This window comes from Solea senegalensis, linkage group LG8 (genome assembly GCF_019176455.1).
Source record: "Solea senegalensis isolate Sse05_10M linkage group LG8, IFAPA_SoseM_1, whole genome shotgun sequence".
NCBI classification, from domain to species: Eukaryota; Metazoa; Chordata; class Actinopteri; order Pleuronectiformes; family Soleidae; genus Solea; species Solea senegalensis.
The window spans coordinates 5179329-5204776 of NC_058028.1; the positions used below are offsets into that span (position 1 = coordinate 5179329).

General features: G+C 40.1%; 1 protein-coding gene across 1 annotated transcript in view; it reads left to right on the plus strand.

The window, feature by feature from the left end:
• Window positions 1-5262: 5262 nt before the first annotated feature.
• Window positions 5263-25448, plus strand: part of fndc3a (fibronectin type III domain containing 3A) — a 46198-nt gene continuing 26012 nt past the window's right edge. The window contains exons 1-3 of the mRNA XM_044031959.1: window positions 5263-5413; window positions 9378-9453; window positions 25358-25434. Of these exons, the coding sequence (XP_043887894.1) occupies window positions 5294-5413; window positions 9378-9453; window positions 25358-25434 (273 nt within the window). The 5' untranslated portion in view covers window positions 5263-5293. The remainder of the gene's footprint in view (window positions 5414-9377; window positions 9454-25357; window positions 25435-25448) is intronic.

Sequence of the window (25448 nt, forward strand, 5' to 3'; positions counted from 1 at the left end):
TTTGAAGATATTCCTGTGAAAATTGCTGAAGGCATGAGCCAAAGGATAATGCGATCTGATTTACTGAAAATGGAACAGTTCAACTGGAGTTGAGATCTCTTGTGTCGGGTCTACCGCAGTCTTGCAACTATCCAACACCAGCTCCAATGTGATTTATGTGTGGTACCGAAGAGCAGAGAAGAGCCAAATCACGACAAAGTCTTGAATAAATTCCTCAAACCGTTGACACCTGTATCTGTGCTGGTGGTGATTGGTATTCAGAAGGACAATGGCCCTAATCATACACTCAGACTATGAGTCTAGTGATGCTTTTTGTTGGTCCAGGTGCAAATCTTCGAGTTAGAACCAGGACTAACAGGCTCAGGGATAGCTTCTTTCCCAGAGCCATCACAGAACTAAATAAATAAACTAAAGCAAAAACATTCAAAGGGAAACACCACTGGAAAGTGCAATAACTGCTGCTTCAGTCACCTTGTTTACACAAACACAGGACAATCACTTCTCTCTTTTAAAGTGCCTTCTTTTTTTTCTGTTTACACCGGTCTTGCTGCTATATTTTGTTAATTTTGTTAATGTTAATACTTTGTTAATGTTAATTTATACATAGTCATAGTTTCTGGAGAAAAAATGTAAACAACATTTCTTATTCTTATTTTATTGTTAATATTTGTATTTTCTCTTTTCAAATTGTTATTTATATATTTGTATTTTGCACCAAGGGAGTGGCACCCAAATTTTGTTGTCCACAAAATAACGACAATAAAGGCTATTCTATTCTATTCATTCACATTTAGCCAATTTTGCTATTTTAGTCCATGCTTGCTTGCATCTAGGGTTTGGTATTACATTATATTTTTGGGGATTTTGACAATTACAATAATTAGTCGCAATCCTTTCCCCCCCCCAAGAAAACCATGAGGCGAAAATAATGAGTTCTACTGTCGATATCAAGTGAGATTGAGGCAGGGAATTCAGGCATAGCAATAGCAACTTCCTATTGGTTTAATGGTACAGAGACGTGCATTGCTTTATACGCTATGCGTTCCAGCTTTGTCAGTTATAGTGCTTTATTTTCTCTCTGTTGGAAGTATATATGCAGATTTATTCTTGCCGCACAAAATACTTTGAAGTTCATTTTTGAAGCTATGGTGGAAGACGACTCTCTTCCTAGTCATTTACTGTTGAGCAAAAGGAAAAAAAAGACATTGTGCTCACTCAGTCGGTATAATAGGGGTGTAGCAATTAGTCATTCTGGTTCGATAAATTAAATAAATGAGCAATGATGTAGTCTATTGATGCGAATGTGAAAACAATTCATACTGCTGTGTTGTTGATGCATCGTTATGTTTGAGTTCAAATCCAGATGGAACTAAAAACCCCAATAGTTTTTTTTATTAGGTGATATATAATATAGCTTTATATGAATCTCTGGCCTGTGAATTGTGCCGAAACAGATTGACCTGTGACATGTTTTGTCGACACATTTGTCTGTCCAGACGATCGATCTCATGCTGTCATTAAATGACACATTTGTAATTCATGAAGAGCTGGAGCATATGTAATACAGTATTTATGCGCTCGATTCAAATCAGACGGCGTCTTTAAATCAGCTTTAGATTGTGTCTCTCCACTGTATTTATGTGTCATCCATTTTGTTCTCCTGTGCTGAACTTATAATACTGAGAGCCTATTTAAAGTAGCAACCTGATCGGCGATGTCTTTGACGTCACCGGTATATCTTCCTGCCAATCAAGCTATCGATGCCTAAACATTCTGTGGTCGCTCCGATAAATACAAATACCATATAATTTGCTGAATGAGTTAATTCTGACGATGAATATTTACATGGATCTGCTACAGCATGAAAACCTCTCGGAGATTTGTTTCTCCTGCCTGTTTCCTCTCACACTTTCACGATCAGGCAACATTTCCCGTGGAATCCGACGGGTGGACGATCAATAAATTGCCTTGGATTTATCATCGAACACTCGGGCATATTCCATCAGCTGCAGGGAGACTGCGTTAGTGCCTGGCTGGTTGAAACATGTGTGTCGTTTGGCTCCCGTTTCCTGTCCTTCCAGCTGCTGTGCCACATCAACGCACGGTAAACAATTAAGAGGAACAAATAGTGAGAAACCTGAACTCTGAGTCACCGGCGTCCAAGAAACGTCAGAGCTAACAGCCATGAATGCACAGAGCCCATTCTCCTGGGTAATAAAACACAGCAGTGGCCACCTGTGTGACGGGGTTTACGGATTGATCCACGCTCTCTTTGCATAGGCCTCCTACATGGGCATAAATCTTTACAGCGGTGGGAACAAGCTGTATAAATGTTGAAAATCTTTCAGATGTAACGTTCTGTAAATTTGAGGAAGAGTGTCTGCCTTTTCTCTCTCTCTCTCTCTCTCTCTGTGTTCTCTTAATATAAGGTTGAGCTTGTTCAGTGCTCTGTTGTGAATGTGACCAGGAAACCATAGCTCAGTGCAGTGTCTAGTCATCTGTGTGAAAAGTAACCTTTGCAGTATCCTAGCACAGTTTCAGAGTCTATGCACTGCTGCATGGGCCGAACAACAACCCCACACACAAAAAAAGGCAGAACAGGTTTTGCTTTTGCGTGATAGGATGTAACTTATTGACAGCTAGTCAATATTATTTCATTATCTCACTGGTACATAAAACAACTAGGGCTGCAACTAATGATTATTTGTATAATCGGGTTAATCTGTTGATTATTATCTTGGTTAATTGATTTGTTGTTTGGTCTACAACAGTGTTTCTCAATATTGGTCCTGGGAACTCACTGTGCTGCATTTCTGTTGCATTTTTTGCATTTTTCACTTAAGTGAAACGAACTGAACCTTTTGACTAGCGTTTCCCCTTCTCGCCTGAGGTGGCGCTGCTTCAAGAATTACTGAAGGAGAAGACAAAGCAAACAATGAACAAGAAGACTTGCTCATCTTAATGCAGGCCAACTTCTGTTTCCTCCACATAAGAACAAAACATGGAGCTGCATCAAATCGGTCTTGGGTTTTTATTTAGGTTTACGTGAACATGCAACAATGGGATCGTTGTAGTGCGTATGTTATGTGTTTACCCACAATGTCCTGCGTTGTAGTCCACTTCCTGCATTTGGTTCACTTGAAGCGAGCCAAGACCAAGACAGTATGTTTTTAGGCGCACCAGAGTTCGCGTCTTTAGTTTTGTTGAGCATTCACACGACCCAAACTAGGGTTCGATTGAGAAGGGCTGTTGTGAATGCAGCCTTTGTGTTTTCAGAATTTGATTTCGAAGATGTCGCTGTAGACTCTTTTTTTCCACCATCAAATTAGATGTCATCTCGTCATAATTGTTTTTTAGAGACAGTGAAATTTGGCATTTAAAAAGATAGATTTTAGAAAAAGGATGGGGAGGTGTTTGGTCCACAACTCCTCGATTCACTCCTGTTGATTCACTTGATTGTCATAACAACATATTGTTCATTTGATCACCGCAATGCACACATTATTTATTATGTTTGCTGTGTGAAATGTTTCTCCTTAAGTAAATTGATTTTCTCTAAGTAAACGCATCTTATTTCAGTCTTAGTGTAGTCGGAGCGCTGATCAGTACGACTCGCTGCTGTGTTTATCCAACTCCTTAAAAACCTGCCTCTTTAATTTGAAAGAGAAGTGTTGAAAATAACTTTTTGGAGCATTTTGCTGTACCCGTCGCACAGCGGTATCCGTGACGCACAGTATCTGTGAACTTGGCACACGCTCATGATCGACACTGCCACTTTAAGGACTGATGAGTTAAACTGAACGAGGGCAGATGTTACAGAAGCAGTGAATAGTTGCCAGCCCTGTTTACTGTGTCGCTGTGCAAACAGTGTCTCTGTTTTGACGGTCAGCGGGGCTGCTTTATGATCTTTGGATACCGTAGTAGAGGAGTCGCGGCTGCCGGCGTCGGAGCTCTGCAGTTGAACTCCCACAACCTTATCCCCTCTCGCATCGATCGGAGTATTAAGAGAGGGTGTATGCCATGTTGCTCTGTGAATGGGAGAGAAAGCCAGAGAGAGTATGAGGGGGAGGGAGAGAAAGGAGGAGGGAGGGAGGGAGAGAGCGACTGTAGCGTAGTCGTGTATGTCAGCCTCAGAAGCTGCGTGGGTCGCTCGGCTCCCTCACGCCATTGTTGTTGTTGTGAAAAAAAAAAAAGACAGAACAAAGGACTCCCCACGCTCTGGAACCCTTATACCGTTGCCGGCTCAGCTGTGCTATGATCACACCCTGATGGAATGCTATTTAAATGAAGCATTAAGGAGCACAGCAGGCATTAACTGAGCTGACACTGGCACACAGTCAGTGACAGATGCAAGAGGGAAACTGAGCAGCAAACTGAGGCATCATCCAAACTCCTTCTCATTTTTTTTTTTGGTCCTGTTCCTTGGGTTTGTTCACCTCCTTTTTTCCAGAGAGTGGCCACAGCTGATAAGGTTTCAGTCCCCTCTCTGAAGGTTTGGCACGGACACCTCCGCGGCTTATTTGTTGAAGGGGTTGCTGTGGATACTGACGGCAGGGAGGCTGCACTGAAGCTAGAGGATAGAGTGAAGGAGCCGCCTGCTGCAGAGCGTGCCGCGATGGAGCAGATGAGGGTGAACCAGGCGAAGCAAACATGAGATTCACGCCACACTTGAAAGGCTACATCCAGCACAAGAGTCTGAGCCCCATCTGCTGACACAGCTCCTGCTCCTGCTGCACTCCACGCCTCGTGCCAGTTCCTTTTCTGGATTTTGCTCAAGAGTTGATGGAAGTGGAGGGTGTTAAGGATCAACCCAGCCAGATGTGTTAGCTCCGCAGGTCATGTGATCTCTCATGAGGGTTGGGTGAAGCGGCGGAGGGTCCTGTCAACCCCCGGAGCAATATATATATATATATTTTTTCTTCCTCTGTGACTGCGTGAACAGCGACGCCTGAATGAGAACAAGCGATGCGGGCAACAGTAAGTAGCAGTCGCAGCTTTTGATTTCATCAGTATGCAGTGAATGCCACTTTCATTGTAAAGATTGAATTAGAAATGGGAGAAGTCATCTTTGGAGTTTTCTTCACATAAGAGGGGGTGGACAGTGAATATTTACAGGCAGTCAGATCTCCCTTACCCCTAAACAACTCCCCCACCCTCTCCTCTTGCCCCCCCCCACCACCTTCTACACTTGCTGCTGACGCTGCTTGTGTGGGTGTGTATGAACATATGAGCTTCTGTGTGTGTGTGCCTGTGGCAGTCAAAGGGCTCTTTCCTCTCCCCGCCGAGCACATGAATGGGAGCAGTGTCGGTGATGGAGGTGCTGATGATTTCTGTGCTGGAGGAGAACCGCGGTCGGAGCGCTGCCGTGCCAGCGGAGTGTAGATTCTATGACGGCGACTTCCACAAGAGTGAGGTAACCGGAGCCCGAACGCAGCATATGCGTGTGCAGCTCTCTGCGTTTTTACGGTTCAGTTCAGAGAAGTGGAGATGATTTAAGGGCAAAAATGTCTAACCTGATTGGTTGATGATGCGAGTGGGGAAAATAGAGTCTTCAGCTCTGTTAATGATTTTCCTTTTATCTGCCTGTTGTCAGGAAAAAAGGCAACATTATCAGAGAAGTGAAAAAATGTTGTTGTTTTTTTTCCCCCTATTTTCTCCTGACACTCGTGTGTTGTCAATGTTAAAAGCAGCATGAGTCAGTGAGGGGCAGCACCGTGTCTGTTATTATCTAAACGTCACGATGAACTGTGTGAAAGGTGTGAGATAAAAATAGCTCTGAATAGTTGCGTTCTGGGTTGAAGCTTGAAAATGCATGCAAAGCCCAGTAAGTGAAGTTTTCTCTCGCACATTTGCATCAGGTCTGTGCAGAAAAAGTCAAATGACCAATTATAAAGCCTCATTCTTTTTGAAATACTGACTCTGTCACGTCTGTACTTTGTGTTGTAATTGAGACTTTGTTCTTTTTTTAAAGAGGTTTGAAACGACAACCTTGTCCTTTTGCTGTCTGGCTTTTACTTGTTGTTGTTGTCGGCGGCGGCAACAGCTGTTGAATGTTCCTGGAATATAAAGTTGATTGTTTTTTTAATGTCATGTCTTCAGGAAAAAAATACTGACTTCAGTAAATAATCCTTTAAGGAAAAGATAAAGCAGAAACATTTAGATGTATATAATCCAAATCATTAAATTCATCTGAATGTGTGCACCTGTTTGAATATATAAATTCTATCACTTTTATGTGATCCCATGGGTTTCAGTGTTAGTCAATAACTATGATTAGCTGTTTGCTGTAGCACTGGTTGCGTACCAAATTGATGTTTTTCCATTTGTCTTGTTACACTCACTGGTTCTTCTAAGTCATCCACCAAACTCTGTAATCTAATTTGCAAGACCAAAATGAACTGATGATTCATTTGTCCACGTGGTTATATGGTATCTGAAGCAGTTTTAGTTGAACATGTGGCTTCATAAAATTGTAACTCAGATCCTTTAGTTATTTATACATACAGTTTACAGTTGATACAGATAAATGCCTACTTTAAGATAGACTATGCATATACTTTACTTATGTAGGCATGGGGGAATTCATTTTTCATAACCAAAACTATTTTGAATAGGTGTAGTCTTTCAGTTAGTGTGATAGTTCAGTTAAGTAAGTAGTATTAAGCGATTACTAAATTAATTGTCTTAAACTATTTTGATAATCGATTAATTGATTGTATCTTTTTTCATGATTAAAACAAGATTTCTGATTGTTTTAGCTTCTTAAATGTGAATGTTTTTTTTTAATTTCTTTGCTCCAGATAACAAAGAAATCATTAAAACTGAATAATTTTGATTTGTGGACAAAACAAGACATTTGAGAACATCATTATTTTCATTTTTTGACAAACACTGATCAACGTTTTTTTGATGTTCTGTGGACCAAACAATTACTCAATTAATCGAAAATAATCAACAGATTAATCAATTATGAAAATAATCATTTGCTGCAGCTCTTTAAGTAAGCCATTAATTGCTTAATTGTTTGTTATTAATTGCAACAAGTTTTCAGATTTTTCAGCTTTTCTACTGTCTTTGCTCCATATAACAAATCAATTTGTTGACAAAACAAGACTTTTGAGAACATAATCTCCTGGTTTGGGTAACATTTTTCAACATTTAATGACATTTTATGGACCATGCGTTTATTCGATTCATTGAGAAAATAATCTTTAGTCACAGCCATAAAAGATATTCTTTTGTGAACGGTTTTAAATGAAGAACAAGAATCTGAACTAAGATCAATATAAATCACAAGGTCCTGAAATTCCTATAAAGATGCAGGTTCCCCCTTGTGGCACTAGGACTGAAAATCACTCGGACTGAATGTTGGCAAGCCAGACAACATCTATTTATATATATATATATATATATTTTTATATATATACATATATACATGTATATATTTTTATATATATATATATATATATATATATATATATATATATATATTTATATATATATATATATATATATATATATATATATATATATATATATATATATATATATATATATATATATACACATATGTGTGTGTATGTATATATATGAAACATCTATATAAAAGACAAAAGGAAAAAAGTGCTGTCATTTCTTTCCCTGAGCATCATAAGAGGGCAAATTTGAGAAATGAAGGACATTTTTATATATTTTTTTATTTAAATTTCATGTAAAACATTTCAACAAAGTTCTGTTGACAGAGAATTTTTTTTTTTTTTTTTTACCATTTTTACCATAAATACATTGGTTACAATTATTTCAGCCTCATTAACCAGTAATAATCTATATTGATATTTACCACAGAAAACCAATACCAGTCGACTCTGAACAACGTCCAATTATTTTCATCATTGATTTATCTGTCGCATATTTTCTCCATTAAAAGTTTAGTTTTTTTGGCCCATACATCTTTGATCAGTGTCTCCCAAACCTCAAAATGATGACGTTCTCAAATGTCTTACTTTGTCCACAAACAAAAATATTTCAGTGTTGATGATTTTTCCTTCAAGATAATCCAGATTATGGAAATTCACCCCTTTTTGTTCATTGGCCATATGATAAAACATAAAAATCTCCCGTTTTTTTATGCCTATCTCCCATACCTGTTTATATTGTGAGCGGTGCTGTAGCACTTAAAGCATTGCGTGTTGTGCCTCTCCTTGGTACTGTGTTGTTTCTATTACTTGTATCTGCCAGTGAGATACTCGAGATGAGAGATAGAATTTAATATTTTTCCCCCACGACAACTTGCAGATAATGATAGTGCTTAACACCCAACACATGGTGTAACACCAACCACTGTCAACGATAAAACTATGGTGTGATTATTTTATATAGAGCTTAGATTTGCAGAAATCTTTTGCATTGTGTACAATGTCACTATGGAGCTCAGCACGTCACATGCTTACTCCTCCATGTTGGCAAGAAAACCTACTAAAAGGAACTGGACTGCCAGTGCTTTTTTAAGCTGTCGGAAATCACTGTGCATTTTAAATCCTCTGAGATTTAGCGATTTTTAATATAGATTTTTTCATCTCGATTATCTAATGCCAAGGTTCCCAACCTGGGGTCCAAGCCCTCCTAAGGGGGGCTCCAGAGATCACATGGGGGGCACAGAGCTTTGTCTGCTCTGGATAATCAGAACTTGGTATCACCCAAATTAAAACCCATTTTTGGTCCACCTTTAAATATATTAAACTTTTTATTCCCAACACCTCTGAACTTCTTTGACCGTTACTACACAAGCAAGACTAATCAGGTAAATTATTGGCTATTGCCTTCCTGTGGTGTGCGTCTGTACAACAAAATATCATGTCTGAGAAACGTAGAATTACCAAACACTCACCGGCATCAAAGAAAGAGTTACCTTGGTTTTGATTTTATGGAAAAAAGGGCCGGTTTTTTATCCATAAACACAGTGAGAAAAGGAACAAAGGGTTGTTTTCACTTTGTTGTGTGTACGTGGACAGGGGTTTGGGTTGGGGGGCCTGGATTGTCTTGGACACAAGCAAAGGGAGGCTTCAAGGGAAAAAAGGATCTGGAACCACTGATCTGCTGTAATGTGTAACACTAGCTACTCTTTCTTGGGTCGACAAGTGGAATCTGTGTGATTCGTCGTCTATACTCTTTGGGTTTTATGGCAGTGATCCAGGATCTCTCAGGGTCTTTGGAGATCTGGTGAAATATTCTCACGTTTGTGTCTCCTCGACTGTCTTGGCAAAACAAGTCGGCCAGTTGCCTGACATATTTGCCTGGAATTGGGTGACATCAGCTACCGTAACTCTATTGGACAAATGTTAAATCTGTACTGAGAAAATGTCCCTGTTTCTCCACAGGTAATCCTGGTGCAGGTAAACCCAGGTGAAGCCTTCACAATTCGACGAGAGGATGGTCAGTTTCAGTGTATCACAGGTAAGGAAGCGCTGTTACCCTCTCTTCACTGTGGTTCTTGATTTGAATTTTTGGCTGCTGCAAACCGATTAATTTCACAACTGATTCATGTAATTTTCGTGATTACTTGATCAGTTGTTCGGGCCATAAAATACAAAAAAAATTGTGGGAAATCTAAATTATGCGAGCTGCTGTGTTTTAAACAAGGTGCCACAAATAATGTGGCTTACAAATTACAAATAACCCTCCAGATATGAGTGAACATGCTTTTCATAATAACTTCTATTATGCTGTTTTTATTTTCCTTAAGAGTAAACTCATAACTCATATCGCAAGTGCAAAAAAGGGACAAAACAAATATTTTATTCAAAGTTCACTCATGAAATCTGTGAAATGAGGAACAATATTCCGTATTTTAACGGCAGGCACCGCCGCTGAGCTGCGACCACACATATTTCCACTGTGAGACTTTCGGGGCAGTGTCACACTCAAGATAAATGCTTCCACTGAGCTGCTTTGTGGTTCATTTCAAAGACTTAATATTTTAAATGTACCGTGTCATCTATAGAAAGCAATGAGGCTTATCTGCAGCCAGTGCTGGCTAAAATGTCAAATATCTAGAGGTTGATAATACATCTGAGTAGCATGAATAATAGGCCTAATATTGATGTAGTGTATATCACACTGATGGGCAAATTCCCTTAAAAGGATTGTCAAACTGATGATCTTCTTCACAAGATGACTCAGAGAGCACAGAGCGTTTTTACTTTTTGATCCACTGGATCTGCATATGACTTTGCCTGCTTACAACAATTACCATCTTATACAAACATGACCAAATTCATCCTGATTTGTTCAGATGTCGCTGAGATAAACACATCTGAACTTGTTCAATTGCACTGAACCATGTTAATACAGAATCTGGATCAGATCCGGTTGAAACTTTCATTCAAATCCAATGAGTTATGACAGAGATACGTTGTACACATCGTGTTTCACCCTTAAATAAATCAGCCCCACTCTATGAATTCGAATGAGACCTGTAAATCTGTGTTCCTCTAAATGCAGATAATTGTCAGGAAGCTTTTTAAAGGCCATCATCGACCGCCACAGAAATTGGCATCCAACTATGACATTGCAAAAGTTTCTTTCAGCCAACAGGAAATTTACCTTCACTCATTCATTTGTGTTTTTTCCCCCAGTGTGTGCAGTTTAAGAGGAAGAGAGCAGATAGAGCAGGATGCACTGACGTATTTTTATGGATATGAAAACAGGATGACGGCCGTGCCTCATGGCGTCCAGATTGCTTAATGACGTAATTGCATTTTATGGTTTTAGCCAACGCAGATTAGTACAGTTATTACAGCAACAAGAGATGTGACTCTGGTACCTCACAATTAAATTAAATTGTGGATATAGATTAAACTTGTATCGAAGTATTGTTCATGGAGTTGCAGTAAAGTCACTGGAAATTACCTAAAATGTCAATAAAATGTACATTTGTGTCAAAACCTCCTCAAAGAATGAGCACAGACAGTAGTGAGTATCTCTCTGTTCCTTGTATATGACGCTCGGCTGTTGTGGTGATTCACTGTGTGCAGATGCAGCTGGTAGAGACGGCAGTGACTGGTTCTGAGGGGCGGGTGTGGGGCTGTAACATCAAGTTTACAAGAATTTTATTATTCATGGCAAACTATGACAACATGTACAACCGATTGCTGTTGATGCTTAACAAGCGTGCTGCGGGGGAAAGCAGATTGAGACACTGGTTTTGTACTTCTTTTTTTTTTTTACTTGTGTCATCAAGTCCAGTGAGATGTCACCTTAACTTCACCTGGTCCACTGGCTCCAGAGAGGAGGACAGAGAAATGGGAGCATGACCATTAATCACAGCAAAATTGGGCTGGAAACTGTTGGCATCATTTATTTTATTTTCATTCAGCTAAGATGCTGTGAAACCCCCAAAACACCTAGTTTCTGTGTTAAAATGGTGTGAAAAACCCTGGAACATATGTACAACCCTGTTTAACCACTAGCCATATTTTCCAATCCTGATTAAATTCTGATTAATTATTGAGCTGATTTAAAGGTTCACTTTCTACAACTACAATTGTCTTCCAGCAGCTGAAACCGCATGTATGCATTAGGGTTTTGTTTTGGTTAATATCCTGATCCAGTGAATTGCGATATATTGTATTTTCTTTCCCCCAAAATAAAGTGTATTTAAAGAAAAAAACTCTTATAGTAAAAATAGCAATGTTTAGTGGGAGGAGTAAAAGGACAAGGATAGGATAGCTGTTAAGTTGCAGTCTGAGGAAAACCAATGTCAAGAATCTTTCCATATCAATAGAGCACTTCAAAGAGTCAGCAACGTTTTCTGCCATTAAATATCTTAATATTTTTGTGTATCAATTAGGGTTGGGTAACATGGGCAGAAAATAATATCTCAATGTCTTTTTAAAATTTTGACGATAACAATAATTGGTCAACATCCTTAAAAAATGAGATAATCCGGTGGCCCTGAAGTGCAAATCACCATCACAAATAGGAAAACACAACTGCAAGTCACAAAACGGAGACCACAATCGCAATAACAGAAACCACAATGACAAACTGAAACTTGCATTAAGGATTTTGTCTATACGCAAAATATTACAAAGCAAAATGCCTTTTGGTTACGGAATATATATTTTTGGCAACATACACATTTTAATACTGGATAATGTCAATTTGCACATCTTTAAAAAACAAACTATCACGATATTATCTTAGACAATATACCCCCTAGTATCAATATTCTTACACCCCTCAGGTAACCCAGAAAGTTTAAGGGTGATTTTAGGGAGGGGCGATATTATCATTATGGTTTTTGATCGGCTTTGCCGCGTGCTGGTCAATGACATCAACAATCGGCTCATGCATATTTGCAAAAAGTCACATGGATTCTGATATACTCAGTCCTACTCATGGCCACTTATTGGATTGAATCCTATGTCCACAAATATATCATCACAGTCACTTCTGAGGGGTTTTATAGTTTCATAATTCAGTATGTAACCCCCCACCCCCCCTCTGGTTTTCATGTGTGGCGGGGCAGGTGGTAGAATGAACTGTGTACCAATAGACTGTCATCATGTAAAATAAACATTCTGTAATTACAGTGTGTTGGTAGAGGAGGGCATGTTGGTGTTGGAGTAAGATGTGCTGAATATTCTTATTTGTCCCGATGGCTGGCGTTTCCTCTTCGCTCGCACGTGTTGGCTTTGTGACAGCGACAATGAAGTCTGGCTCCAACACGCCACTGACATTGTGAACAGAAGACAGCTGGAGTTGTCGTAGGAGGAAGAGCTGTGGGCCCATAATTGTTAACGATTATGATCAAATGTGGTTGCCTGGGAAAACATTAATCTGGAAATAATTTATGTTAATAACTTACTCCACGGACATGTATTTACTCACTGGTGAGCTCACAGACTCACTGTGTTCCCCACCCCCCCTCTTAATTTTCAGTTCTTTTTGAAAAGCACATTTAAGGTTTTGAAGTAAATTGATGATCAGGATACTTGTAGACTATTAAACACTGGAAACAAAATGGGTCCAAACAACACCGCCATGGTGGATACCAGTGACTTTTCCCCCCTGGCTCATCTTTCTGTCAATCTTTCAACTGTCCTGAATGATGAAATAAACCATAATGAGTGCTGTCCCAGGTTGTAAACGAACATTAATATTAGCTACAAACATTTATGGCTAATTACATGCTAATGGACAGCAGATGACTGCACGTCTTGTGACTAGGGAGTGTATATAAAAAAATGGATGTCGTCTTTCAGTTGGAAAACAAACTCTCGTTTTGAAGCCTCAAGATTTGCAATGTGAGTTTTTGCAACTGGAAATCCACAGATGTCACCTGCAACCAAGCATCTATTGTTTTACTAAGCATGTTTTATGAACCCTTCAGAGTTCCTTAAAAAAACTTAATGTGTTCCTAGTGGCAGAAAATGCTAATAATCTTTCACTGACGTTTTGTTGTCTTCATGTAGATGGATATCGTGATGTATCGCTAAATGATTGTCCTGCAATATACAATCACACAATCAAACAATTAAAAATATTATTGGTATCGTGGTATCTCATCTTACCTAGTGTTGCCAATAATTCCAACTAGGGTTAAAGCCATTAAAAACCTGCGTGCATGGCAGAGTCATTTGACCCAGAAGTGAATGTTCAGTTGAACAAATTCCCACTGGTAAAGAAACCTTTTAAACCTGAGTTTATTTAGGCTTTTAGACTCGTGGGAATGGGGTGTTATTGTAAGACATTTCTTGAAATGTATGCGAGTAACAGCAGGACAACAGGCCTGTACAACAGGCCTAAGGCATCCAGGCTCAGAAGTAAAAGCAGCAAAGGCAGTGATATGAAGAGATGCTGCTCGAGCTGGAAAACTGTCATACAGTTTGCACACTTCTCCCTACTCTTGTCTGACTGAGCCCCCCATTATGAGCTGAGTAAACCCTCCTAATAGGGGGCGAGCACACACAGTCTCTCCATCAGAGGAGAAACAAAGAGCTGAGAGGTGCCACATAGATCAGTGTGACTGCTACTAACTGGCCTGTCACAGGGTGCACTCATCTCCCTGTGACGTGAATAGAGGGATGACTCACCGGTTGCGGTGCAAGGGGGGAGGAAGAAGAGTGTGCATGCGTGCGGGTGGGCATGCATGCATGTATGCACATGTGGTGGTCGGTCGGCTTTGCTTTGTCCTGTGTTCACGTGGACCCTGTTCACTTACGACCGCGTCGTACGTATGCACGCTTTCACCTTTAACCATATTGATGCGCACAGTAGAACACAAAACCAGAATGATCTGATTAACATGGATTTTTTTTACCGACTGACTCTGATTTGTGTATTCAGTCATCTGTCTTTAACAGTCTGATGTGCGTAAACAGCTCTGTGTTTGCACATGACAGCCTATTAAATAAAAAAAGAAACATTCTTGTAAAATCCCAACAAGAAAATACTTGTTTTTTTTATATCAGCCTTAGAGGAGGGGCTTTTATCAAGGTTAGCTAATTAGAGTAGCCATTTAGCAACTTTCTGCTGGCTGTTCTCTGTCCCATAATGGCAGGCCTGTGCTTGAGTGGACATGCCCTTATAGTTTCAACCAGTCTCCTCATGGTCCCTCAGGCTGGCCTTTCTCAGCGTCTGCCACTGTCGATTTGAAGGCTACATCACTGGCACCAAGCAATTGACCACCCTAATAAGCTTGGTGACTGATGACGCAAGTCACTATCAGGACCACTGGGTTGATTAGATCCACTTCTTTATCTGACTTGTGATTCACATCACTTTGGATGATTCAGTTTGGGGGTGATGGCTGGCAGCACCATCGAGTTCCACCGGGCTTATTGAGTCTGATGGAGCTGTGCTTTCTCCCACAAAAGCCAAGGCTGTTAAACTGAAATAGTCACACCTATTTCAGCATGTGGCCATGGCTACACTGTTACATACTGGTTGGTCAGCCAGTCTGCCCATGTGTCTGCACTTCCCTTGTATCTCATGCTGTGAAACAACACACTCCATTCCGGAGGGTACTGCAGATGTGCTCATCTACTTTCTAATAAAGGGACTCGAGGCCTTCATGCTCAGAGCAGCAGAGAGTTGCACAGTTAAACAACTGATGTGTTGACACTGATGGTGAGTGGAAATCTAAAATGTCTGCATCCAAGACGAGTATGGGTTTTAGGACTGAGTGCTTTAAGCACAAAAGGTAAAAAGTTAAACTGATGAGACCCAGAATGCTGTGGATCATACTTTGTTTTGTTCACATATGCAGGTAGCATAGACTGTTCATAGAAATGAAATCAGAACTTTACAAATACAAACTTTTTCATTCTTTCTTTCAAGAAATGTCTTCAAAACTCCAACCACTTGAAGAACAATGACATCTAGCGGGGTCAAGGGTTAGCGAGGTGGGGCCATGGGGATATCATTGTTTTTCCAAAGTTGCTTATTGTTACATGATAACTCTCGGGTGGTAGATATTTTGGTCAGCCTCAAACCTGTTTTTCAAAAAGAATGTTTTTACGGCTCCCCAAAAGACCTATTCTTTTGAGACTTATGTTGATTCTCCTAAACTTGCTCTTGTGTGTAACAGTCCCTGAATCAACAGGGTTGCAAAAAGAACTCCGTTTGAATGGAAGTCGATGATTATTATCCTACTTCTCACAATATTTATAACGCCCGTAAACACTTTCCTGAATAGTTTTGTCTTGTCTTAATTGGAAGTTTCAATAGAAAATATGAATGGACCCAACTGGACCTTCGTGACTGGAGTTTGTTTTGCAACTGGAAGACTTAAGTCATTTTTGTGTACAGTTTATGGCTGGAAATCAAAAATGTTTACCATCGACTTGACGGCTTTCCCGTAAGTGAAGCCGAAAAATCTCAAATGCCCCCCGGTGGATGGCGACAGTATAGGTCCTAAATCCAGCCTGTCAGTTTCTGGCTATATTTTGATCAGGTTCTTTGTAAAAACATGGGTAAAAAAGATGTCACCATGGCAAGATGGCAGCAACCATGTCTATTTGTTCAGCTTTATTTTTGTACAGTGGCAGGAAATTGATTGATATTATTAAACTCAGTTTAACAGATAAAAATAAGATCCAGTCTTAGTGTGAAGTGGTTGGGTTCAGTGGATTTCATGAAGTAACAGACTAGTCGAATTACAAGTAGGGCTGCAACAATTATTCAATTAATTGACTATTAATTGGTTACTAAATTACCTTTCCACTATTTTGGTAATCAATTAATTCAGTGTCTTAAATATGAATATTTTCTGGTTTCTTTGCTCCATATAACAAAGAAAGCATTGGTTTGTGGACAAAACAAGACATTTGAGAACATCATTTTCATGTTTGAGAACAAACAAGTACTCGGATCAGTCGAGAGAATAATCGACGGATTAGTTTGTTTCTAAGATGAACTGCTTTTACAGGATTTCCCATTTGTTTTCAGCCAAATGTAATAAAATTATTATTAAAGTTTATAGATCAGTATCAGCTACTGTAAACTCTATCCTTTATTTTTATTCAGTGTTGTTCAGTGTGGATGACTTCCCTCCTTTATTTATTATATCGCTCATTATATTTTTTGAAACTGTATCTGTGCTCTCTGTCCTCATTTCCTTTCCCTACCACAGTGGCTTTGCTCTGGGGGGGACAGGTGGCACAGGTACTGTGCTTCCAGTAGTAAATCCATTATTCAACTGGAAGTGTTGGCATATAAAATAGCACAGGGCTGCGTGATCATCCCCACTAACACCATCAGAGCTCATGTGCACAGCTGCAGCATGGCTGAATGTTTTCTCACCCCCAGCAACCTGTTCCAAACGAAACCCATCACATATGGTTCATGTAATTAATCTGCAAACATCAGACACATTAGCCACATTAGCATATTATTTTTATACTCGTCGCCTCCCCCTCCTAACTCCAAGGATATGCACACAGACACGTTAGCGTGGATGCACACACACACACAAACACAGACGCTGTTCATTCACAGCTTCTGATGGGAGTAGCTCTATGAATGAATGAGCTTGTGACTCATTCTCCCATTGCTGCGTTGATACCAGGAGAAAGCTCAAAGAGTATCATCGAGGATGATGAAAGGGACGAGGTGTTCCAAAATAAACCATTTCTTTTGGAATGTCTGATGCTGATTGGTTCACATCCTCTCATCTGCATTTTCTTTTTTTGAAATAAAATCACCATCTTTCGGTTTGTGAAGGTGTCGTTTCGACAAAACAAAGATTATATAGTGAAATTGTCACATTCGGGATAATTCCGCAAGGGATGCGCTTGAGTATTTGATTATTTCCTGATTTAAAAAGTCAATCAGTTACCGTGACTATTTGGAATATTTATATATTTGGAACGACAAAAATAAACAAATGTTGTAACTAAGGCTGAACGATTAAGCAAAATTTTTATCAAAATCGCAACACGGCCAAGAGAAGAACATATATAGCCAAAATGTCAGTCAAAATATACATTTCTGTCTTGATTTATACACATATTATTCGACAAACTGAAGAGAACATCTTTGTTTCTTGTGCAATACGATAATCGATACACCGGGGCAAATATCTGTGTTTTTATTCGCAAGTTAAGGCACTCCCCCCTCCCCAATACTCACTGAATAATGCCACTGACTATTCATCGTCCTCTTGTTCTGGATTTGTCCGTGTGAGAGCAGCCGTCTTCAGTAATAAACACAGGCATGAAGGTGACTGATTTTCTCTCTTTATTTTCAGCATCACTCAAACTGGTTTGGGTTACAATTACACAACAGGTGCTTTTGAAATAACACGTACTCAGACAGTCTCGGAGAAAAAAGCTGTTCTTATTAAATCGTTCTATTGTTTACTGTACAGCTTCCTTTCTCGGGCCGCAGGTTTGCACAGTGATCGATAGAGACAGTTCGCTCCCTCCCTCGTTTTACTCTCGCTCTGCTCCTCTAAATGCACTGGGTAGGTGGTGGTTGGATGCTAGCACACACACGTGTCGTGGACTGTCAGCCTGGTCTTGGCTCTGTAATCTACTAATTTAATGTTACATTAGTGCAAATTACCACCCTCTTAATTGATTGAAGATTGTTCCTGCGTGGCACTCAAGAAAGAAATGCCGCGGCACGCAGAAAAGAAAAAAAAGAGCTCATCACAAGATATCAAGTGCAGAGCTTTAACTTGGAATTAGCCTTTATGTTTTATTTACAGTTCAGTTTACGCATGATGCCTCCTTTCTTTTGCACTCATTTAATTACTGACCTGTCAGTCAACCCGCTTGTCTTCCCTCGCCTGTGCTCCATGTGAATGGGAACAATTTATTAGCTCTGATTAATAATCAGGCCTGCTCCATCTTTATTGGCTCACTGTTCATCAGGTTAACACTGAGACCTTATTGAGAGCTCCCATCTGACACCATCATGCCGCGTGTCTCACTCCTGCCTTAGCCGGCTGCGTGCCTCGCTCGTTTTTCACCTCCTTGTCTTAATCCCGCCAGCCTCTGTCTCAATCGTCTCTCCTGCTTCTCTGTATTCTCCGTATCTAATTGAGGGTTTTATTTGTACGTCTGATTAGAGCTGGCAGGTTGTTTGGACTGCCGCTGCCGCCAAGTTTGCCGTGTTTGCTGTTATACTTAAAAGATTTGTGTAAGTAGCGAAATGTTATGATCTCTATCCATTTGCAGAAGAAGCAGCTGTGCGTCTTAACCAGCCGCACACATCTGTGTGTGTATTTGTGTGTGTGTGGATGCAGAAGTCTCTCCTTCTGCTTTTATTTTTTTCCCTCAACCCAACAATTACCATCATATTCCTGCCATAACCTCAAGCCCCCTCTTGACTCACAGCAAGTGCACCAGTTAAGAGTAAAGAGGTCTTGCCCTGCCACAGGAGTCAGCGAGGTAAACAGGGGGTTATATGCTGTTGACAGGAGATGATGTTGCTCCTGTTGTGTTGCCTGGCCTCTGTTTACTCTTCCAGAACAGGCAACTTGTTTGTGGCTATTCTGGGCTCAGTGGCAGCCTGCTGTTCTGTGGAGGAGGACCAGTGTTTTTCCCGTGTCTGCTTCCTCTGGAAGGTTGGCACTCCACAGCCACGTCAGCACAACCACTGCTCCAGTTGACTCCGTAGGGGAGGGGGAGGGGGATGTGGCCTTTTCTATCTGATCTCTGTCAGTACTCGTGCGTCAGACTGATGTAAAAGAGTGGGTCCCCCCCCCCACCTCTCTCTTCTCTCCTTTTCCTTTTCTTTCTCTCTCTATCTCTGTCTTTCAGTGTGCATTCTTGTATTTGTGACCTCTTTAGGATTTTCTCTGGCATAAACACTGACCTTGTGAGAACCAGCAGTAGTCCTCATGGAGATCGAAACCTGGTCCTAATGAGGCAGAACTTAATTTCTGAGGGCTAAGATTTTAATTGTGTTTCAGGTTTAGGTGCCCAGTCAGTCAATGCAGTGTCCTACAAAGATTACCTGCACAAACCTGTGTGTGTTTGTGTGTACAAGACCTTCCTCACCCTGTTGTTTCCACTGGTCCTCTTCCCCCTGTGCTCTCCTGTTCACTGCTTTGCAAGCTCTTTGATTCTAAATAGACAAAGGCACAATAAATGGTAAAAGTGCAACACAAATGTGATTCATCACATTGTCTTATCCGTGTGCCTCAGCAGCACTAACGGGAGTTTCCTCAGGGGCTGCACAGATATTGCTTTTGAAATTGCACGTGAAAATCTAACCTAAACCACCTCCAAATTATAATAGCTCCACTGACTCATTTGCATCCCTCCCATGAGGTTTACTATGAGTCTGTTTCTTCACAAAAAAAAAAAAAATGCTTTATCCATGTGCATGACATCGTTCAAGATGTACAGAGAATCTCACTGGAACTATTTTTATTTGTATTTATTTCTTCAGACGTATGGTTTTTTAGAAAATAATGGTGGAAACAAGAGGAAAAAAAGGAATAATTGCACTGCCCACCATTTTGTTTGTCATTTTTATATCTTATAAACTTATTTACTGTTCTTTATGTTTTAATTTCTTCAGTGTAGTTGTTCCGTAGAACACATCCTTTTGATGTGCTGTGAAAAAGTTCCATAGCACGGCCTTTGAGCAATGATTTTTCTCCTAGATCGTGTTTTTCCTTCCTCCCTTGGAACAAACTCTGGTCGCCGTTTGTACGATCTGAAACAAGTTTTCCATCCATTTCATCAAAGACCAGTTTGAGAAGTTGACCAGCGTTTAGAAATGAATTACCATATCTTTGTTTCATTATCAGATGTGCTTGTGCCTGAGGTAACCAGCAGTCACGTGACCTGCTATGTTCTCGCTGCACTCAAATCAATTATATTGTTTTGCTTTAAAGTTGTTTTACATGCTTGACGCTAGCCTGGCTAACGCCAGACTGCATTTCGGTCGCACTTGAGAGAGGTGTGACCAATGGACTTGGATCAAAAATGCATCTGTATGCAATTGGACAGACCCATGAACAACCAGACCATTGATCTGGGTGACGCACACAGAGAGACGGGAAACGTCTAAACAAATATGCTTTCTAGTAATGATGTCTTGTGACTTTTGCCTAGCCAAAATGCCAATGTAGCATCGAATGCTATTCATTATGCTACGCTACACTACACGGAGTCTCGCTTAGAACCATAGTTCCCACACAATGACTCCATATAAACCGAAATTGTTATATGTGTTGTTTATCTTGCTCCATTCCACGTGCCATCAGTGTACTGGAAAAATGACCCGTTTGTGATTGGTTCCCTGTTTTTTAGTAGATACTGAAGTTGGCTAAAATGACACCCTTGCCAGGTGTGTGTGCAGAGCAGAATCAAATCGCTGGCAGACTCGGCTGAGTTTGCCCTGGCTAGTTTGACACTTGTTTTTCTTGCAAATAATAAATCAAAGGGCCACACGGTACGGTGTGCGAGAGTGAGAGTGAATGGTTGTTTGTCTCTATATGTTGCCTTGCGATGGACTGGCGAACTGTCCAGGGTGTAACCTCGCCTATCGCCCTATGTCGGCGTCATGAGATTGGCACAGCACCACCCCGCGACCCTCCTGTGGAGGATAAAGCGGTACAAAATGGATGGATGGATGGATAATAACTCATACATATAAATGTCTTCCTTGCCAGTCACCACACAGGTGAACAGTATCACCTGTATAACCTCCACAGAATTTGTCCACCACTTGGAGGTGAGCGGGGCTTTCTCACTTGTAACTCCCTCTCAAATGATACTGTCACCTTGAATCTCTGCGCGCCGAGGAGTTTGTGCGAGTGCTGTCATTCACACTGAGCTCTCCCATGTTCCCTATATACGAGAATAAGAAGTGAGGAGAATTCACAGCTCAGTAAAGAAATGACTCACTGTCTATTACTCTGTTGGCTCGATGCCCTTTTGATTTTTACTTTAAGAGCTTCACTCGCTATCTGTCTTGTCCAGTCAAGTTTATTAGCAGGTTGACTAATGCAGCATGTACCCAGTGGTTTTTACACCAACGGAAAGAAATAAATTGAGACCAAGTAATAAATTGTAAGTGCGTCGACCATATTTCACTTTAGTAGAGACGGCACTCTCATGACAGTTTTGACAAATGGCTATTTGGCAAATGCGTTTTGAAAGGTGCACTTTGTTTTTAATGCCTTTTTAAAATGTGATGATTCAGTTTTAATATCTACTTCCAAACCTTGTACCTCTCAGAGACGATTAATTTCATCATACGTTATCTTCACAGCTCTGTCAAACTAATTGACACCATAAATAAACCCTTGTAGTAAATAACAATTTATAGATATTAATTTCGTACGTGACATCCTGTTATGGTGGGGTTTTTTCATTCTTTTCGATAGAGAAATTCTGAGGAATCAGGGAACTAGCACGTTTATCTACCAATACTGGTATCAATCCAATACAGTAATTTTAAACCTGTGAAACTACAAGGTTATTAATAACACATTTGTGCTGATGCATTTACCACATAGAGCCATTTCAACTAATCAAATTTAGATTTTTTTTGGATCGTAATGGATTTGTTTTTGCGATATCCTATAGGGCTGCAACAGTTGTTATCATAATCAATTAATCTGTGAGTACTTGTTTGGTCGGTAAAATGTCGGATAATCTTGGAAAATGTTGATCGGTGTTGACCAAACTGGAGAATGATGATGTTTTCCAATGTCTTGTTTTGTCCACAAACCGAAATCATTCATTTTTAGTGATTTCTTTCCTTGTTTTAATTGTTAAAAATATACTCAAACCCATAAATGGATTATCAAAATAGTTACCAATATATTTAGTAATTATCGTTGCAGCCTAATATCCTAACCAATACCATCGTATCGCCTTATTTCTATGAGGAACATATATATATTTTTTAAATGATTATTCTTTTTATTGAATTATAACATTACAACAAAAAAAAGAATAAAGATATCTATCGACTCTGGGGAAACTGAGGTTAGGAAGCACAATTTTTCAAAAATACAGCTCTAATCTTGTAATACAAAGCTAAACGCAAATCAGTGAAGTATTCCTTTAAAAGCCTTATGCAGATTCCCCAACCTTAAAATTCAACAGCAGGAAAAATGTATATTAATGGGAGCACATCAGTAAAAACAAGAAGGAAAATTCAAAGCAGACACAGTCACAACTACGGAAAAATGCTAAAAGCATGAGGTAGCAAACGATTCAGCCGGGAGTGGAAAGTTACTGAAATGGTTTCTCTTGTCACTGTTGAGATAGTTAACACCCTGTTATGTGGCTGCTGGCTAACCATATGGTCATGACATTGATGTTGGGTGGCTGTAATATGCAATGTTTTGCTCATTACTCAGCATCATTAAACTGTGTAAGGAATGCCAGGTTAGATTTTGAGAGCAGTGCATCAATACGAAGTCTTTCGGCGGAGGCTCGAGACAGAATCAATGTCCCTGCAAGCGTCGCTTGTTTTGGTTTAGAGCTTTTGAGTCGAGCAGTGAATGAAGGACCTGGGTCTTTTGATGTTGAGGTGAACACTCAGTTGTTGGTTTATGACGCAGGGCAACAGAAATCCACGCAGTCTATTTACACCAGCCCTTCAATAAAAACCCTGCCCCATGAAGGTTGTAAAGAAACGCTCCGTGTTGATTCAGCTGCTTGATCTTTTTTTAAAGGTTACATTTCAAGTTGCTGTGTTTATACTGAGGTGTGGCGCTAATATTTATTCCGTCGTCATATGTATAAATGAGAGGGATTTTAATCATTAAATGAGATGTATTATTTTCATCTCTGTGTAACATGATACAGCCACACAATGTGCAAAGATTGACTTGAATCGACACTTATTCAGACAAACACACTAATGAAACTGCAGAGGAATAACACAAATGAGTTAACAGGATTTTACCCTTAAAAGAAAGAAAAATATCAGTGTGTTGTGTTGTTGTTTTTTATAATTAAAATAAGTTTTCTGATTGAAATAGATTGAAAGTATTGAAAGTTTGGATATTTTTATTTATTACATGTCCTGTTTATAGTTGTGTAATTATTTTAACGAAGTATATTATGGTATATCTTGTTTGTTGTTGTCCATAAACCTGTTTTAGGTGGGTGTACCTAACATATACAAAAAGCTCACTAGTTCACAACACCAAGTGGAGTCTGGACTTCAGCACCTGAGGGGGCGGTGCTGACTGTTTGGAAATGGGAGGGTTCAGACTGTGTTGTAGTCGTGGTACCAGTATTGCCGGTCATTTAGAAGTGCCCCCGTCTGTTTACGACTTTGACAAAATGAAGGGAAACTCTTCTCCGAACAGTCTGCCGGGAGGTCAGTGTGCATTTTGGATAATTCTTTACTCATTTGCATGACGTCTGCTCAGGCCCGAGATCTTATGTCTGGTTTTTATGGAGAGAAATGTGCTCACTTGGCACAAAGGCCACTCTCGCTCTCTTTTCTCCTCCTCTGTCTGTCTCTGAAGCTTTCTGCTGAGCTGTCACTTCTCCGAGCCAAGCCGCTGCACTGGCCTTTACACCAGAGTCACACAGGAAACGGTTGTTTCTCAGCATTTTTAGTAAAGAGGTCTTCTTGCGTTTGCCAATATGTAAAAAATGCACTTCTCTGCTTTTTTTGTACTCATAGATCAAAATAAAATGAAATGGGCCATGAACATGTAGCTTTTGTGAGTCTTTTTAGGACGTCTTATTAAAAAAACCTCCATGTCTCATATGTTTTACATTCACTGGCCACTTAAGGTACAAGTTCCTCATAAAGTGTCTGGCTTCTGCCTCAAGGTTTGAGGGGATGCACTACATGGGACTTTTTTGCCGATATACCTCATTTCACAGTAGATATAGATTTTCTTTGTTGTCTGAAATAAATAAGCATAATAGGATAATAGTTGGTCAGGGTGCAAACATGGAACTCATGGAGGTAGCAGTCGATAGTCATATCAGGAGATCTTGGCGTGTTTGTCAATATCTGAAAATGCAGAGATTGTCTTCTTCCTACCTTGGTTTTAACACTGTTCGTCGCATTATTGTTGCCTTTCCTATCATTTCAAACCAGTGTGGTGACTCTGGTTTTCTATAAATACTAGTCTTTATTATGTGAAAATCCCAGTAAATCGGCAGATACTGAAAAACTCCGAGACTTCCAACAACCATCCCCACATCCAAAGTCAAATCACCGCTCCTCACTGCTGTTGCTGCCATTCCACGTTTATTATCTACATGGAAGGTCTTTCTGTGTCGGATTGTTTTCAAGGCTTGGATGGATTGAAAAACAATCTTAAAGAGAAGATCTTTAGTCATTTGTAGGTGCTGTCAGAAGAAAACATTTGCAGAGTCAACATCAAAGTTAATTCTCTCTTTCTGGGTCAATTATTAAATATAAATATTCAATATTTAAATATTCATTAGCTATCTGTGATTCTCTGGCTCATGCGTATGGCTGCCATGAGCCTCATCGCAGCAGTCACGGAGACTCCTGGGTACTGACGTGTTCGAGGCGGATGCTTTACCAAACTGTCAGATAGAGCCCTTGCTCTCTTTTTTTCCTGTAAAGTATTTGTAACTGATGGTTTTAATATAAAAATGTAATGTTTGTCAAATTCCCCAATGTTGGTGTAAGCTGAGAGAGTCACGTCCTCCCATGTTTATGCATTTGTACATTTCCTGACGGAGAGTACTGGGATTGGGTTTGAACACATCTTTTAGCTTTTGAGCTCAGGTTTGGTTTTTAATGGATCTGGTCAGAGTCGGGGCTGAAATACCAGCCCCGTGCGCCGCTGTCGTTATTCTCAACACATGTACAACAGATGAAACAGCGCTTTGCCCTGAAGGAAAATGTTTGATCATGTTTCTTCCTTTTTACACAGGTCCTGCTCAGGTTCCCATGATGTCTCCTAATGGTTCAGTGCCTCCAATCTATGTGCCTCCTGGATACGTTTCACAGGTATTCTTTCCACA